The following is a 17439-nucleotide window of genomic DNA, read 5'->3' as shown; positions in this document are numbered from 1 at the left end:
GCAGGGACATCATGCATAGCTGTCAGAGCTGGGGGACCATGAACTGGGAGGCCACACTGGGGAGTAACAGCAGTCAGGGCTGGTGGCTATTGGTGTATTCTGCATCTGTGTTGTTGGTGTGAGGTGCCGAGATGTTTTCCAGGTAACCAGTATAGCAGGTGCCTACCTAGAATGGATGAAATCACTAAGCACTTGCTCTTTGCACGTTCCTAAGAGTGGAAAAGGTAGACCATTTACTTTCTATCCCATAGGTATTGAGTTCAAACAATTGAATGGACTAATATTATCGATGTTCACTTGATGATCTACTTTCAAACATGATTAACTTTTTTTTCCTCCGTAGACGTGTTTAAAAAGACTAGGGTTGCGCTGTGTGGGTTTAAGGCACTAACCCTGTGTGTAGTTCGTATGGCTGTTAAAATAAAAATATTACCTGGCATTATTGTTGAGAAGTGGGAATTGAGGAGCAGGAGGCAGCAGGTCTCTGGGGGAGGGAGGGAAGATGGTGAGAAGGGTCTGGTAAGAGTTGTGGGTACAACAACAGTGTGGAACAACAGTCGCTTTGATATTTGTGTGTATGCTCGCCTCGCCTCTGAAAGAATCAAATTTTGACATGCCTATGAGATACACAAAAAAATTCCGACTGTGAGCAAAAGCTTGACACTTTATTGTTCTTTGCTTTATAATTGCCTGTCTTCTGTTTTTTAAAGTTATTGTCCCTTAAGGGGAGGTGCAGGTCTTATGTGATTTGCCTTTGCTAAATGTCCCAGAACAGGGAGCGAGATTGTATTAGTGAGTGGAATTGTATACTGAGATTTTATTTAACGCGGGGATTTAAAAAAGGACAATTTTCAAGACCTTCTTAACCTGAGAGGATTTTGATAGTTTGAAGAAAAGAAGTGATGTACATAAGGAGGGCAGAGAGAGAAGGAAAGTGTATGTACAAAAGAAAGGGGATGCTGAAATTGTGGGCTTTCTTCCCTCCTCCCATCACCTTTCCCCTAAGACATGTTTGTTACTATTTCATATGTGTGGAGGGTTCTTGTGAGATGGGAGCACTGGGTGTCCCTGTGCATGCATTCTCTGTATTTGCATATGAGAGATTACCCCTTCAGAGATCACTAAGAGGGTTTTTAGTAAATTATCCACCTTTATGGTATTTCGCCCCCTCTGTCTCTGTGCATACGTGTAGCACAGATACGTTGCTTTCCTTGTGAAGGAGTACAATGGTGTCTTTTTGTTTTACCTTCTTTCGGTGTTGCAGAGATATTCATGTCCCCCAAACACAAGACTCCCTGTCTCAGCATCCCCAGAAAAAATATGTTGATATATGGTCGTCAGCAGTGGCCCGAAGTAACTGAATCCAGTTACCTGCATAATAACTGGAAAGAATTAGAATGCATGCGATTCTTCTTAAGAAAAGTAAATTATTGGCAAATAACTGCTTATGGACTAACCTTATACAGAATTCAGAGAGGTCAGCATTTTTCTTACCCAATAAAAGGTGCTTTGGGTGTCTTTGAAAAAAAGACACAAATGGGAATACCTGTTCACAGGGTGTAAACTATAGGTAGCTTTCAAAAACCTCTAGGTGATACAGAGCACAAACATAATTTGCCCAGAGTTTTTTTTCGGTTGACATCTATTTGCAATGCCTGTTTAGAATGGAAGAGATGAATTAAGAAATCTACTTAAACTGGAAAAAAGTGCATACACAAGGCTTACATGGGCCATATTGATGAGATATGCTGGCAATGTTTTACTGAGGATTTATTAAGACTAGGTGAGCTATATATTAAATGAAGCTATTGTAATAAAATACCTTCATGGAATTTGAAAGGACTGTTTCTTATCTTGCACACCTGGTGTGACTGCAAGTAGTTGTAAAGTAACAAAACTTAAGATTATTTCACAACAAAATAAAACAAACCCCACTATGGGTTTACGCTGCCTGGGCTGAGAGAGCTACAGGAGCTTTGCATATACTGTACTTTGCTGAAGAAAACAGGGTTATGAGGAAGATGGAAAGCACCCTGAAAATGCTGACATTGTCTGAGATGGGAAAGTACTTCCAGGAAGATGCTCCTGTATTTTTCTTTTCTCCACCTACTGTGTAGCGTTTTGTCTCTGTGCAAAAGCGTGTTTTCTGAAGTGAGAACCCATCCTTGTGGAAGCTGTTGCCACTCTGGTAAATTCAGTCAGACCCAGATTCGTCCCTTACTCTTTGCTATGTGTTTGCATTTGGTTTGGTCTTGAGGAAGTTGAGAGTGGATTCTCTGTGGGTTCACACGCATGCAGTGGAGGCGACGGCAAATCGCTAATGCCGCCCTGCATTGAGGAGCTGTACAGGGCTGCCAAGGTGCAGAAGAAGGGTGGGAGTAGCGATGTTGCCGAGCAGGAGCTGCGCCGGTTGTTGCAGCACATGGGGGATTCAGTCTCTTTCTGCTCGCTGTTGGTTCAGTGCTTGTCCTGGTCCTGGGAACACAAAATCACCTCTGTCATTTCTATCTGTTCGTTCTGTGTGGGGAGAAGGGGAGAGGGGTTATAAGCTCTGTGTGTTTTTTAGGTAATTTTAAGAATTATATTTAGATTTCTTTTTTAATAGGAGCTGATAGTGACTAAAGTGGAGAAGTCTCAAAGGTGCTTATGATTTTTATATTACACTGGTTCTGTTTGATTCCTCTCTTGGCCATGCAAAGCTTTATTAATTTTTTTTCCTATTGTTAATTGTGATACATCAATGATGTAAAAAAAAAAAAATTACATTTTCACATGCATCAGTAAACACCAGACCTCAAACTTGTGCATTGGGTGACAAGTTAAAATACTTGCAGTGCAGCCAGCAACTGATGAAGTTGTAAATAGTTTCAAATTAAGTGGTTTATATAGCTGTTCTTGTATTTTTGAAGTGACCTTTCAGTTTTGTACAATAGGTGTCTCACTATTGCCATAAATTGAGGTGCACAGCAGGGACTGTACCCATTTTGTACTCTGCTTGCCATTTCCTTTGGTTCTTTATGAATGTGGTAGAGGAATTGGTAATTTTAAGGTGGCATTTCTTCCTTGCTCCTCCCTTCTTCCTCCTCCCTTTCAGGGTGTTCAAGTTATTTCTATGCCACAAACATTGGCTGGCAAAAGTTTTAAAGTGCATCAAACTTTTCAGTCCCTCAAAGTCACGTGGGAAGAAAACCCCTCCAAACCTTGTGTTGTGTCCTTTATTGCCGAGTAAGCACAGAGATTGCTTTTTTTTTTGTCCGTCTTTCAGGTGTTGGGCAGTAAAGGAGAAGATACGTAGGTTTTGCTTCTGAAATGAAATGTGAAGTAGCAGTTGTGTGTGTGAAACTCTTATATGTGCTTCTGGGAAGGACTTTTCCCCCTCTCTTTCTCACTAGTGGATATAACTGCTCAGCATGAGCATTTCTTGACTGCCTTGGTGTGGAGCTGGGGTGAGATCTGTTGTTGGTGTGCTGGCTGGGCTATTGCGAGCTCGGATCTTTCTGCAAGTGGCACTCCTTGCTACGAAACTCTCATGAATTTTAATTTGAATCTACAAGTGTGAGAGACTAATGGCATGACACAGTTTGAAGCACATTGAATAGCGTATTGGCTGCCAATTTTGTGGTTTGGGATTTTTCTGCATTAAAATTTCCCAGTATTTTTAATATTGAATGAAAATCCCCTTTTATGTTCTACTTTAGGATCCAGCTTTCAAGTTTCAGGTTGCTGTGTGAGATTATTTTGGTATTTTGGAGCAGTATATTACTACTTTAGGGTGATTGTTTTGTAGCAGTATCACTAGCTGAGATTACAGTTTAAGGAAATCTTTGCAGACTTAAAGGAAATTTCCCCCCCGCCCCATTACAGTGAAGCACTCCTCACTCTTTCTTTGCTTTATTGGAAATGAAAGCTTAAATGGAATTGCGTGCGGTTTGGGTTTTCATTCTCCCTTCCTCACCTATTTATACGATCAAATGCTGAAATAGGCTCTTACTTGCTTGCGAACAAGTGAAAACAGCTGAGAAATGCTGCACAACCGAAATCTGTTCATCTCTTGTGGAAAAAGCGTGCTTGTCGCTCAATCTTGTGGTCGCTGTAGTGTTGGAGGTGACACCTCCACGTGAGGAGAAGTTTGGGCAAGGTGGCTTTGTGCTGTAAGCTCTGGCTGTGCCCTGAGCAAAGTCTGAGAAGAGCATTTCAAGATGTAAAATGCTCACTGCAGGCCTGTGTGGGTGGGTGGTGGTGGTGGTGTTAGAAAAGGAGTGTATTTTAAAAAGATCTGAGGAGGAAAATGAAAGCTTTTGATTTTATTGCTAGACAGGAACATCTCTAAAACTTGTTTTGTTGCAAGATTTTACTGGCCTGTATAAGTTTAACAAACTTCTATTCTGTTATAAAAAGTCCTTATAATGTGAAGAGTCCTTCTGTGAGAGGTCAGTATTGAGCAATTAAAACACTAAGTAAAACTGAGTGTTTGAACACGAGACACTTATTTTAGCTGCTTTGGTGAACTAAAATGTAGTTGAGACTTTCTAAGCTAGACCTCTCTGTGAAGTCCACTCTCCCTTCTCCAGATCTTCCCATGCTAGCAGGACTGACCCAACCGGCATGCCCTACCTGAGCCCAGCTGAAACTGTGTTAATCTACACATTCTTGTAAATCCCAAGGGTTTTGTGGCATCTCTGGCATTTATTTGTTCTCTCACTTTGGGGGAAGGGAGGAGACAAAGGACTTGGCTGTGAAGGCAGCCAGCACACTGCCAGGCTTTGCAGTAGCACTTCAAAGTGAATGTTTTGTTTGGTAGATAAGTGAAAACTGATGTAAATTTGGGGTGAAAATACAATGAATTTACTGGTTCTTATGCCCTCCTCCAGATGGGGGACGGAGAACATCAGCCATATGAATGTTAGAAAATAGTCTGTCATCGGGCTAATGAAAAGCTTAATATCAAAGCAAATGTATTTATTCAAATTTACATTCTCTTCCTTGAAGGGATGTAGAATCCTGAAGTATCTTCTTGGTGAATTAAAAAAAAAATTCCTAAAGCATGTGGAGGGGAACCCAGTACACATACATGGGATTATCACACCCATTCATGACAGAAAGAATTAGGTTCTGAAGGCCTTAAAGCTGAAATAGAAAGTCTTCAAGAAAAGTGGAGACTTCATGAAATGCAACAGCTGTCAAATATGTAACAAGTATTTCTGTAACAGCTCTTTGGACTTGAAATGGTTTTGACCTGACATATTTCCCCTCAGCGATCTGTTCGGGGTTTTTTTTTTTGAGTTGTGTGTTTGGTTTTGTCCCTCTTAGTACAACAGATGCTTAAATGTACAACAGTGCTATGTATAGTCTATCTTGCAATAATGTTTTCTTTCTGTTTGTGTTGTTTTTTCCAACTATTTTCTTTAATTTATCTGCAGGAGTCGGAAGCTTCAGATCAGAAATATCCCGCCTCACTTGCAGTGGGAGGTAGGAAGTTACTTTAAAAATTGATATCTGTGCTTAAAACTGTGCTTCTGTTTCTCTCTTCATCCACAAGACTTTCCCCTTCCCCCACCTTTCACTTGCTTTGCACACACCACCCATTCTGTTCTGGGGAAAAATCCTTTGGAAGAGGGAACAATAGAGCCTTCTAAGCAATTCAGATAACTGCCTTCATTTCTGCTCTCTGAGTTAACCATAAAAAATGTTGAAATGGATTCTTTGGTGAATGCTGACTTCCTGATGCAGTCACTCTCTTTGACTGAAAGCTTGTCCGTTTCAGACCTTGCTGGTGCCTGGTGTATGAGTTCAGTAAAGTTAATACAAGTTCATATTTAAATACTTGGCCAAAACCTTTACAAAAGCAGAAATTTAATGCTGATTCTTTTTCTTTGAAATTTTTTTTGCTTTGTTTTTGTTTTTCTTTGCTTGTCTATAGTGGTGGCATCATGGCAAATTGTTTGCTCGTGCTATTATGGTTATTGGCTTTCACCAATATATTGTATACTTGCTGTTTACACTCAACAAATAATGTTATAATTTTTTGCAGTAGATTGGCTACTGTGAGAATGGATATGTTGTCTTTACTATTTTTCTACATTGTATGTGTTTAAAACATTGTTTTCATGTTTTACTAGTAGTAAGTCCTTTTGCTTGAGGGAGATTAGAGGGTGGGGGATTTGAGGATAAAGCTTGGGTACTGTTCTCTGAGCAAGGTTGGTCTGCTTTTCTTCATCTGGCTTTCCATCTGCAGCTACTTCTTTGTTTGCACTGCCTGATTGCTTCCTGGAGAAAACCAGAGGCATTGCTCTGTCCAACCTAGGCTGTCAGCCACAGGGTTTCTGTAAGGTGTCATACACATCACCTCTCATTGCTTCAGTCTGTCCTTCTGATGTGTGCTGTCCATATAAGCCCTTCCCAAACCTTGTGCTCCCCTCAGTTGAACCATATCCACCTGATAACTTTTGTTTCAAACTCTTGTCAAGCTTTTGGGAAGAGTAGTAATAGGAATGGCTGAAGGTGACTCATTTGAGGATTAACTTATTTTTTGACACGAGCTTCTTCTCAGGATTTTGTGTAGGAATAGTGAGTATCAGAGCAGAGGCACGTGATTCAGAAAAATGTAGATAAACATGGATGTACATAAAAATGCTTCCACCTGCTTGTTCCTCCTCACACGTATGTAGCTATTACTGCTGGTATGTTACACATGTTTACCCTGTTTCCCACCTGCTTCCTGATTTTTAAATGATTTCCCTCTACTCTTCCATTGCTGCAGTTTCTGTGCTGACATCTGGTCTCAGACAGATATTCCCTCTGCCCTACCTTTTTAAAACACTGTGTCTTCCTAAAGTTCTCAAGGAAGAGTTAAAATTGTCCCTATTAACATCATCCCAACCTTGCCTAGATGTCCTGAAGTCGCTTCAACAGACCTGACCCTTTGTCTGGGCACAGAATTTAGAGGGATGAGGCCCCAAAGTAACTTCTACAATGCTTTTGCATTCTCTCACAACATCAGGGCTGCTTGCTAAGTATGGTTTGTCCACAAACTTCTAAAGTTTTTCTTTGTGAGTACTGGTGGTCTGTCACTTCTGCACTAAGAAGGTAAGTTTTTTTTATGTTCTCAAAAATGTGCTGATGATAAAATACAGCAACTAAATTCATCAGGGAATTGTCTTATGTCAAGCTTACCTTGGGCTCTGGCATCTCTTTTTGGTGCTAAAAGGCCTTGCAAAAACTTCTTTTGAGCTTGAAGAAAGTTTTGGATGATTCTGCTTTAGAACAAGTCTTTCTTGCAACCAGTTGCTTCGTAGGGAGAGGAAAAGTTTATACATAGAGAGAGGGATTTATACTGAAGAAATGTTCTTGCATAATGTTTTCTGAGGGGATGGTGTGTGCATGTGCCTTTGGCAGCTGGAGCAATTTTACTTAAATTGTTTCTTATAGTCCCTCCGTGCCAATCTGCTTGCCTCATCACTCCTTTGTTAATTGCTTGAATCAAGACTGACTTCTAATGGGTGTGAAATCCTTAAAAAAAAAAAACAAACAAAAACTGATGAAAGAGGTCTGTGGGTTAGTTCAGTGTATCAGCCCTCATGTATGTTCGATATTGAAATATAAAATGCACCTAGTACACTGCAACACCTTACAGTGACATAAGGACACGTGAAAAGAACGGAAGAAATATTAATGGTCTTGTGGAATTTTTTTTCCACTAGTATAACCATTATTAGGAAGGTTACCATGTCATTCTTTGCAAAAGTATTTTCTTAAGCTCTGTTGAAATAATTGTCTTTGTTTTCTATAAAGAACAAAATTCAAATAAGTATTTTACATGGGAAGCCTATAGGTGTACCCCTAGCAGTCATTGTGCATCCATCTAGTTCGGTCCTTTGCAGCTGCTCTTGTTGCCAGTGTGTCACACAGTGGTACCTGTAAATCCTGGCCCACATGGGATTGGGACCCAGTGAGCATCTTTGTGCACACGCCCAACAAAGAGGGTCCTTGGCTTATAACAGATCACCCACAAAACCTCTTATAATAAGGAAGGCATCCATAGTGTTCTCAAATGTAGCTTGTTGGGTTTGGAGAAAGCACATCTGTAAGAGTGGTAAGGATGCTGGTCCCGCAGAAATGTAGCTGAAGTGTTTGTAGCATGAAGTGTAACAGACTTTGGTAGTAGCTCCTGCTCCTGAGCACCCCAGAGGTTGCTCACAAGCCTCCTGGTTTTCAAAACCAGGAAAACATTCAGGGAATAAATTGAAATGTAATCTGAATTGAGAATGTTTCGCAATATGTCAGCTGAGAAAGGTGCCCCATTGTCCCCATAGGTGCTTTGTTCTCCACGCAGATGTGGGTTGTCCCTTAAGATTCGTGAAATGCCAGAGTAAATGAGTTTACTGTGAAAACCTTGAAATGGTTTCACTGCTCTACCCTCTTATCTTTTGAAGAGGCATTTGCGCCTATTTAAGTAAAATCCAGTGCCTTTAGTAGCATGGAAGAGAGAAAACATTGAACTTTAGTGTTAAGGAAACCTCGATTTCCCCTTGGAAGAAACTGGGTATCCTGTAACCCAGTAGATAGGACACTTGACCCATAATTATTCCATATAGATTGGGAAATAAACAGTGTGTGTTAAGTGGCCACAGACTAACACGCATTTATTAATCAGACTTTTCATAAACCAAGTACACAAATTCAGTTTAAGTATTTTCTTTTCTGGCTGAAAAGAGGCTCCAACCTTTTTGGAGAAAAATGTTCCAACTAGTTTTTTCCTTTTCATCGGTTGATGTTACTGAACAAAATACTGACTCTTACTTACAACCAGCCATAGCAATTGAACTTGCAGTTGTTTCCTCTGGGTAACGTTAGAGTTCACTGTGTACTTATCAGACCATCATAGTATAAGTGAAAAAGATAAGATAACCCTTTTAGACGATATTCAGGGCTAAGTGGTAGAAGAAAGGCAGATAATGACCTGCTATAATCTGCTGAGTTACTACATTGAAACAAAACGACAAGGTTGCTATCCTGAAGGGCTCACTCTCAAAGTGCAGCTGTAAAAGATAGAATTCTAATGTATTCCAAGGCATTCAAGGTTAAGTTTGTACAAAACTTGCCTGGTAATTAATTTGAACTTCACAAGAACATTTTTGGCAAGGTTCTGCAGGCTTCTGTACCTGTGGGTTGGGTACTCCTGTATTCCTTGCCCAGCTAGGAGAAAACGGAGGTTTCTGTCTGAACTAGAGAAAATTTAGGACTTGCCTCAGGCTGCAATTGGAGTCCGGAATGGGTAGTGGCTTATCCAGGATCATGTTCTCTACTCATCCAGGAGGTCACTTGTATTTTGCCCCCTTCTCTCTCTGGACTGTCTGGGTTTGAGGACTCTGGATTAGTGCCCATGTTCCATAAAAGCATCATCACTTCTGGAATGCATCTTCTTCCTTTTATTCTGCTTGCATATAAATTGCATATAGAGGTTATTTTATCAATTTAGCAATTTGAAGGACATGTGCATGATCAGACATTATTTTTTTAAACAAGTCGGTTTCACTTGTTACAAGGCTTGTTTGGCAAAGCAAACCCGCAAACAATTAATGCACCTTTTTAAATGATAGTGGGTGTGTATCATCCCCCCTTTCCTTTCCTTAGTCACCAACTACAAAGTCCAGATTGATGCTAAGAATCATGACAAGTGAAGGATTTGGCACACCACCTTTTCCCGTTTTCCACACACGCCAGTCTCAACTTTCTCACTGGAAATGAGCACCCTGCCTCCCTGATCTCTGCAGAAAAGTAAATAGATCTCTCTCACTCTCTCCTGAACCACAGTCTGTAACATATTGTTTTGACTCCTAATTTGTAACCGCAAGTAACCTCTTGCTTAACTTGTGAGTATTCAGCACTGGAGGTGTATTTGCAAGACAAAACAATATGCCTTCTAGAAGGAGGTCTAGGTGTGGTGATTTAAAACTGAAGTACCTAGAGTTTGTTTCTGAATCGACATGATGGGGATCCAAGTAGAGTTCTTCTGAGAAGGAACTGTTATGTGAAATGTCACCCTTTCTCTCTTCTTTTTTCTTCCTTCTTTTTAAAACACTTTAAAACTGTCTTCCTTAGTGTAGAAGATGCTTCAAGAGACTTTCTTTCCAAATATTTTTCCATGTTTAGTGAACAAAGCACTGGAGAACAGACATTCAGGACACAGATGGTGCCAGAAACAGCACTTGCTGGCTCAGCAGGAAGGTAGCGGTTAGAAGAGTTCCCAGTTATTTTCTGTGGGCTTATTGCCTTACCAGTTTGTATGGAGCAGATAAACAGATACAGTGTTGATGAACTTTGTGACAAGAAAGGTAGGCTAAAAGAGCCCAACCTGTGGAGTGTGAAGCTGTTGAGTGAGCAGAGAAGCAAGAAAAACATTGTAAGTGTGAATTCCTAGCTTTGCTGCCAGACTTGCAGGTTGCTTTTGGGGATGGAAATGCACAGGAAGGGATGTCCAATTTAGCTCTTTCAAAGGCAAAAGGATATTACTGAACAGGGTTTGCTTTTCCTTATCTGTCATGGAAATGAAAAACGAAGACTTGTAGCTATGCTGAGACATCTGATGTTTTAAATTCTCCAAGCAGAAGTAGTAATGGAAAATGGTTTCTGGATCAGTGTTGCGGTCTGTGCGCTGGTTCTGCATTGAGATTTCTGTCAATGCAAGAAAGGTTTGAGCCATCTCCACTCATCTGCATGTTTTGTAAGAAACTTTTAGTGTCTTTAAAAGAATCAAGACTGATTCTGCTTGTGACTGAATGTTAGTAACTCTTCTTACAGTGCACACAATTGTTTGTCCTGAGGATCTGTAGTAGCTTGTGTTGCTTCTTTGATTAAAACAGCTAAGCTGTGTGAGGTGGATGGGTTGTTTGCTTATTTTTTTAATCTAGATGTGCAGCGTAGAAACTAATCTTGCTGAATGGTACATGCTTATGGTGCAGCTTATTTAGAGATATCAAGGATATGAAGAGAACAGGTGGGGAACTTGTGGGTTTTAAGAAAGGAAAAGAAAGACACAAAATCATTCCAATTAATAATAAATTAGTATTATACAAAGCAACTATTTCTCATAAAGCAAGATGTAAAGGCAAGATGCAGGAGTGAGATGAGCTACAATGAAAAGAATTCTAGAAGAAAGATGGATCAACAGTAAAGAGGTTTAAAATGCATTGAAATACGATCTTTTACCTCAAGCCTCTTCCCAAGAATCCTAACTTAATGTACTGCTATAAAAATAACGTATAGCTATAAAAATGCTAGCAGCATGCTAAGCATGCACAAATTATCTGCTGCTGCCTGTTAGGTGTGGGAATCTCTGGTAGGGATCTTGGTTTTCTGTTTCCTCCTCAACGTGCTACATCAGGCACTAAGCTGTACTTTTGGCCAATTACTACTAGTCGTACTCAGCAGGAGAATGGAGAACATGTTAGTCTGTTTTCTGCAGCAGTCTTGCATATTTGTAGACCTATGACGTTTAGGGAGGGTTAAACAGATTTTAAGTTCTTTCAAACTCTTCTCAGGACTCATTTCTAGGCAATTGATTTTAAGTCTCTCACCTGGGACTGTCTCATGAGGCTGCTTCAGAGTAGTTTCTGTAGTTTGAAATCACTTTGAGCTCTTATCTTGTCCTCTGGTATGTTTGCACACTATTTCAGCCTTGCGCTGTCTTCAAATCTAATAAACACAAACCTGATACAACACTAGATGTGGTGGTTCCTGCAAATCCTACGAAACGGAGCTTTTTAGTTTGACAGCGGGCAGGCAATGACTACTACCTGGCAGTGATTACAAGGTCAACTTCCCGCCTGCTGTTGTAGTGTTGGCTGTGTTTACCTTATGATCTGTGGTCAGGGACAGTGTAAAAAGCCTTTGAGAGAGATGCACACACACCCCCACCCCCCTGACATAGACTATTAATTCTGTTATAATGAGAAACCAGAAAGTTTTACCAAGAATGATGCACATCAAACAAAGTTTGAATGTTGAACACCCGCTTATTTTGATTCCTAACTATAGGATAGAGGGTAGAGCAGCCCCTAGGTCAATGCAAAGCTCCTGGGAGGCACTGTCTTCTCCTGGTCTTGGATCTATACCCAGGGGAGCCTTTGCTCCTCTCCTGCCAAAGGGAAAAGAGAGGATGGTGGTCTTTCCTTTCTGCTGTCTGACCTGGCTCCCAGGCTCTGAATTCACCATTTCGCCTGAGCTGCCCACATTTCCCATCATCTAGCTGGGCTTAGCAGCAGGTGAGGCAATATGATATAGGAAAGTGACCATGTTTGTGGCAGACCACCCAGTTTTGCACTTAAGATAACATACTGGCTTATGTTGGGATTTTAATTGCCTGGCTTAATTATAGGGGGTGATATTTATGGGTATATGTGAGGTAATAAACACCTTTTGCAGGTGTTTAACATACAGAGTGTGGGAGTGAAGGACTTTGGATAAACATGTAATAAGCTTATTTCTCACTTGGAATGATTTATTCACATGAGTTTATTGGCTACAGTGGTGCTGATAATTGTCTTATAGTTGTTATAAACAAGGGGAAAAATCGGAGAAAGTAATTTTATTTGAGAATTGTACTACAGCATTTTTTACTTAAATTGAGGTCTTATTAAAAGTAGTTGATAGTGATGCTTTTATCAAACAGCTGCCCCCCTTTAAGAGTTAATATCCTGAATTCCCCTGCTGAAGATACTCTGCTGTGCCTTTATTATAGTTGTAGGCTTAGAAAAGTAGCTTTGCATTAGTTAACATAACTTTTTTTTCGTTGGTAAACTTGTATTGCAGTAGCATAAGTAAGGAATAGAGAAGTTAGAGGTGAGGTCAGGGTTCTGTTTTGCTTAGCACCTAGAAGATATGGAAGGTGGTCTTCCAACCACAAGAACTAGACATAATGTTAGTACTCTGTTTCAAAGAAAACAGAAGACTCACCAGGTCAGAGCTGGCTTGACTGACACAGTTTAGATGTGTGAAAGTTGTTCCTCTTCCTCCAGGCGGCCAAGGCAAGAAGTTGAAAAAATAGGAAACGGAAGATTTTGTGCTGCAGGAAACACAGGGTTGGGCGGTTGGTCAGGCATCCACTTTGGCTGATATGACAGAGGCAGGAAGGCTGGCTGAGCAAATTTTGAAGAAGGTGCTGAAGTGTCATAGCTTTTTGACCACAATATTAAGCAAGCTGGAATAACTGCTGGCTTTTCTGAGCATGCTGAGTAGTACGCCACAGTGGCTTTGAGGCATGGTTTGGGAGATGTTGGTTAATCCTGCTGTGGAGAGAGCTGGACAAAGAGTGGAGGGAAGCATCCACTTGGACCTGAGACTCTTAATCTGTTGTCTCATCTGAGTCACACAGCTCTGATTCAGTGAGTTGTCTAGATCTCTGTGTTGGAGTATGAACTGCTTTTTGGCTCTGATGGGATCTAATGTCAAAGTGCAGAAACCCAGTAAGTTTTAAATGTTAAATGTGGCCATTACAACCAAGATGTGCAGAAGCTTTAGGTCTTTAGAGACCACATTTATGGGCCTATGTCTTATTTTCCTTCCAACATTCATTCAGTGGGAGAAATAGCTAAGTGAAGGGTCAAAAAAAAAAAAAAAAAGAATGATTCAGTGTGGCTGTTTGATCAGGGCAGCTGTTTGATCCAAACTGTTCGCCCCATCCAAATTTGTTCCGTTGTCCTGTGACTGAGATGAGAAAAATTCTGTTTTCATGACTAGTTTTTGATCTTCTTGGATAAAGGAAGGCACAACCTGTGATGCCTTAACTCTTCAGAAATGTTCTAATACTTAAAACAGCTGTTAGTGTGCAAGAATTTTGGCATTGTCACCATGGTGTTGCTTGGCACTGTTAGAACAATGTGTTGCTCACAAGCCTAGAATAATATGGTTGCTTGTTTACCCTGTCACTAACAGTGACTCCAAAACTTGAGAAATCATAAAAGACACACAAAGCTTGCTTGGTTCAAAACACGAAATCTTACTTTTTATTTGAAATTCTAGAAAGGTGTCTGTGAAGACCTTTGTTCAAGGGCTCGGTTGCCAAAGTCTTGCACCCCTTAGCTATAATTTTTACTTAAGGAGTCACCTTAATCGCAGTGCAACCTCTTTATCCAGTGTTGTGGTATGTTCTTTCATAGAATTACAAAACCATTCAGGTTGGAAGGAATCTCAGGAGGTCTATAGTCCAGCTTTCTGCTCAAAGCAAGGTCTGTATTGAATTCAAACCACACTGCTTAGGGTTTTGTCCAGTCTTGGAAAAGTCTAGGAATGCTGTTTGTGCAACCTCTCTGGGCGACCAGTTCTAAGGATTAATTATTCTATTACTGAGAATTGTTTTCCTTATACCTGATGAGGACATCAGTTGGGTCAGTTTAAGCCTGTTGTCTCTTGTCCTTGCACCCTGCAACTCTGGGAAGAGCCTGGCTGTATCTTCTCCATGACCTCTGGGGCAGGTGGCTGTTATGCTCTCCTCAAAGCTATCTATTTTTGAGTTCAACGAGCAGAGTTTCCTCAACTTCTCCTCACAGGAGAGGTACTCCAGCCCCCAATTGCCTTGGTGGCCCTTCACTGATCTCATTCCAGATTCTCAATGTCTGTCTTCTACTGGAGGTCCCAAAACAGAATGCAGTATCTACATGTGATTGATTATCCCCTTTCACTCAGCGTTTATTAACTTTCCTCTGTCCGTTACCTGTGCTCCTGTTAATACAGCTCAGGTTGTGGTTGACCTTCTTTGCTGCCAGGACACAGACACAGACTTGGCTCGTGTTCAGCTTGCTGTCCACCAACACCCTGCATGGTCTCTTCAGCAGAGCTGTTCTCCAACTGGGCAGTCCTTAGCCTGTACCAGTGTGCAGAGGATGATGCCTTCCCTGGTACAAGACTTTGCATTTGTCTCTGTTAAATTTCAGGTTGCTGTTGGCCCATTCCTTTACCCTGCCTAGGTCTCTGGGTGGCAGCCCTGCCCTCTGACATGTTGACTGTTCCCCTCACTTTGGTCTCATCCTCGAACTTGAGGACGGTGTGCTGCAACACCTCCTCCAGGTCATTGACAAAGGTGTTAAGCAACACAGGTCTTGGGACAAACCACTTGTTACTGGCCTCCAGGTAGAGCGGTCAGGCAGAGTACTGTCCTCTGAGCCCAACTGTTATTCATGATAGCATTATTACTGGAAATGAAGCTGGATGTGGAATCTCTGCAAGTCTGTCACCTGCATGCATAGGAGGGGAAACATGTCTGGGAATGTTATTGCATCTCTGCAGATAGAACTTTGGCTGCATGCCATTGCTGGCTAAATTTCCTTAAATACAATGATAAATTAACCCATTGTTCAAACCACCGTTAAGTGGGACAGTCCAGAAGTGAAATAAGCAGCACCAACACACTGCTGCTTTCTTCATTTCACTTACAATCCCATGATCTTGTTTCTCACTGGTACTCTACAGCATAAAAAACAAACTGCCAAGGGACTACTTCATGAAAATTATAGCTTCTAAACATTTTCAATTTTGAATGCAGCCTCAGTGTAGCAAGTTGTAATGAAAGTCCCAAAGTATCTTTTTGACCTATGAAAAAACATACTTTTTTAGTAAGGAAAATGTACTTATCCCTGTCAAAGCTACTGAGGTAGCTTTGCTGTATCTTTTGCACATGAACTTAGTCTCTCCTAATCATTTGTTCATTCTGCCTGATGTCTTAAAATCTTGATCACTTTAGTTTTTCTCTGTGAAGTGAAAGTGAAAGAACTGATAGTTCTTTACTGGTGTTGGGTCTTCTGTGGAAGCACTGGTTTTAGATGCTGGGTGTGCAGCCCAAAAATATCAGTACCTTTTTTGTTGGCACTTATGAAGCTGCTGGTAAAGTTACTGCTTTTATAAACAAAGATGTCCTTCAAGTGTTGTAAAATTAATGTGATTAAGAAACTAGTTACTTCTGTCCTGCTCTGTTCTGAGCTAATTTCAGGTACCTGCCTTGAAAGAAGATGCCACTAGCAGGGATTGTCTCTTTAGACTAACCAGTTGTATAATTAGAAAAGCATTGAAGGAAATGCATTAAATGAGTTTTTCCTCAGGCAATAGTAGGAGAAATGTTATGAGCTCTTGTTCATGGTAGCCAAAGGAATAGAAAAATGTTAACTTCAAGTGACCTCAATTATTCTTTTCTTAATCCATTTACTCAGTGTGTGCATAAAGAACATAAAACCAGCAACACTGGGTCAGAAGAAAGGTTTACGTATAGTCCTGTATCCCACCTTTGCTGTGTCTTGGGAGGGGTACAAGAAGAAGGGCAAGGTTAGCTCGCCAGAGCAGTCTCCAGCACTTGGCAGCCCTGTAACCTACTGACCCAGAAACGGTGCCTTTGTATTTGAGAAATTAATCTAGAGTTTCTGTGAACGCAGTTTTGAACCAATGCAAACTCCTAGCATCTGCAACATACTGCAGTGAAGAGTTGCATGGTTTTAGGGCGTGTTGCAGGAAGAACCATCTCATCTCACATGCTTTGAACTGCTACCTGCCTCCTAGCTCCTGTACTGGAGGGAACAGTGGATAGTAGTGTCTCTAACCTTTTTCTCCCTCTCCATTTCCCTTATTATTTTAAGGACCTTTATTCCTCAGCTGTTTCTTTTCCAGGCTGAAAAGCCATAGCTTGCTTAGTTGTTTTTGTGTGGAAGCTGTTCCCCTTTCTCGGAAATTCAACTAAATTGTTTGGAGTTGAGGGACCAAATCTGCACACAGTTATGTCATTCATTTCAAGTTATTTCACTTTATGAAGGTAGTTATTGTCAGAGACCTCTGTGTATGTATTGGTGGTTTTTTTTTTTTTTAAATAAAAATGGCAGTGAAACCACCAGAAAGTTAATCTGTGGAATGGGGTTTGCTGCTTACGTTTCAAGAGATCAGCAGACTTCTTTTTTATGACAGCCACGGGAAAAATCGACATTATCAGTAGTGCAGATCCTCCTCTGGGCTTGCTGCTGGCTGCCAGGAAATGTTACATTTGAATCATATGCGTACCACATGTTGACCTAACTTTATGCAACCAGGTCTTGCGTGGAGGGAGAGAAACAAAATGTGCTTATTTCCAAGGGACCGGCTAGTTCCAGCCCGGTTGGTTCTATAAAGCAGTGGCAGTCAGCACATCTCACATTTGTGCTTAGGCGTGTGGGCTTTTTTTTGTCTTGTTCACTAGAGAAGTAGAAAGTGGCTCTAGGGCTCCCTCTCTGATAAGGAAGTCTGCCGAGACTGTTGTGAAGGCTGTGGTGCTGCTACTGCTACAAGTCTTCTACTTCAGTGTTACTCATACAAGCACACTGCTTCATTGCCTCTGCGTTCCCCTTCCCCAGTGACTGTTTTGGTTGCAGTCTTGAAGTCAGCCATTCAAGACTGAAGCCCCATCTGTGTATCTTCTTGCAGCTCCTA

The 17439-nt window shown here is 41.0% G+C and overlaps 1 protein-coding gene across 2 annotated transcripts in view; it reads left to right on the top strand.

Moving 5' to 3' along the window:
• Positions 1-17439, top strand: part of IGF2BP3 (insulin like growth factor 2 mRNA binding protein 3) — a 114415-nt gene that overhangs the window by 19515 nt on the left and 77461 nt on the right. For both annotated transcript variants that reach the window (XM_086467718.1, XM_086467717.1), the window contains exon 3: positions 5421-5469. In XM_086467718.1, coding sequence (XP_086323844.1) covers positions 5421-5469 — 49 coding nt within the window. The remainder of the gene's footprint in view (positions 1-5420; positions 5470-17439) is intronic.

Source organism: Leptosomus discolor, chromosome 7 (genome assembly GCF_034619465.1).
Source record: "Leptosomus discolor isolate bLepDis1 chromosome 7, bLepDis1.hap2, whole genome shotgun sequence".
NCBI classification, from domain to species: Eukaryota; Metazoa; Chordata; class Aves; order Leptosomiformes; family Leptosomidae; genus Leptosomus; species Leptosomus discolor.
The sequence above is the reverse complement of the archived record's forward strand: the minus strand, read 5'-3'. Positions and strand labels throughout refer to the sequence as shown.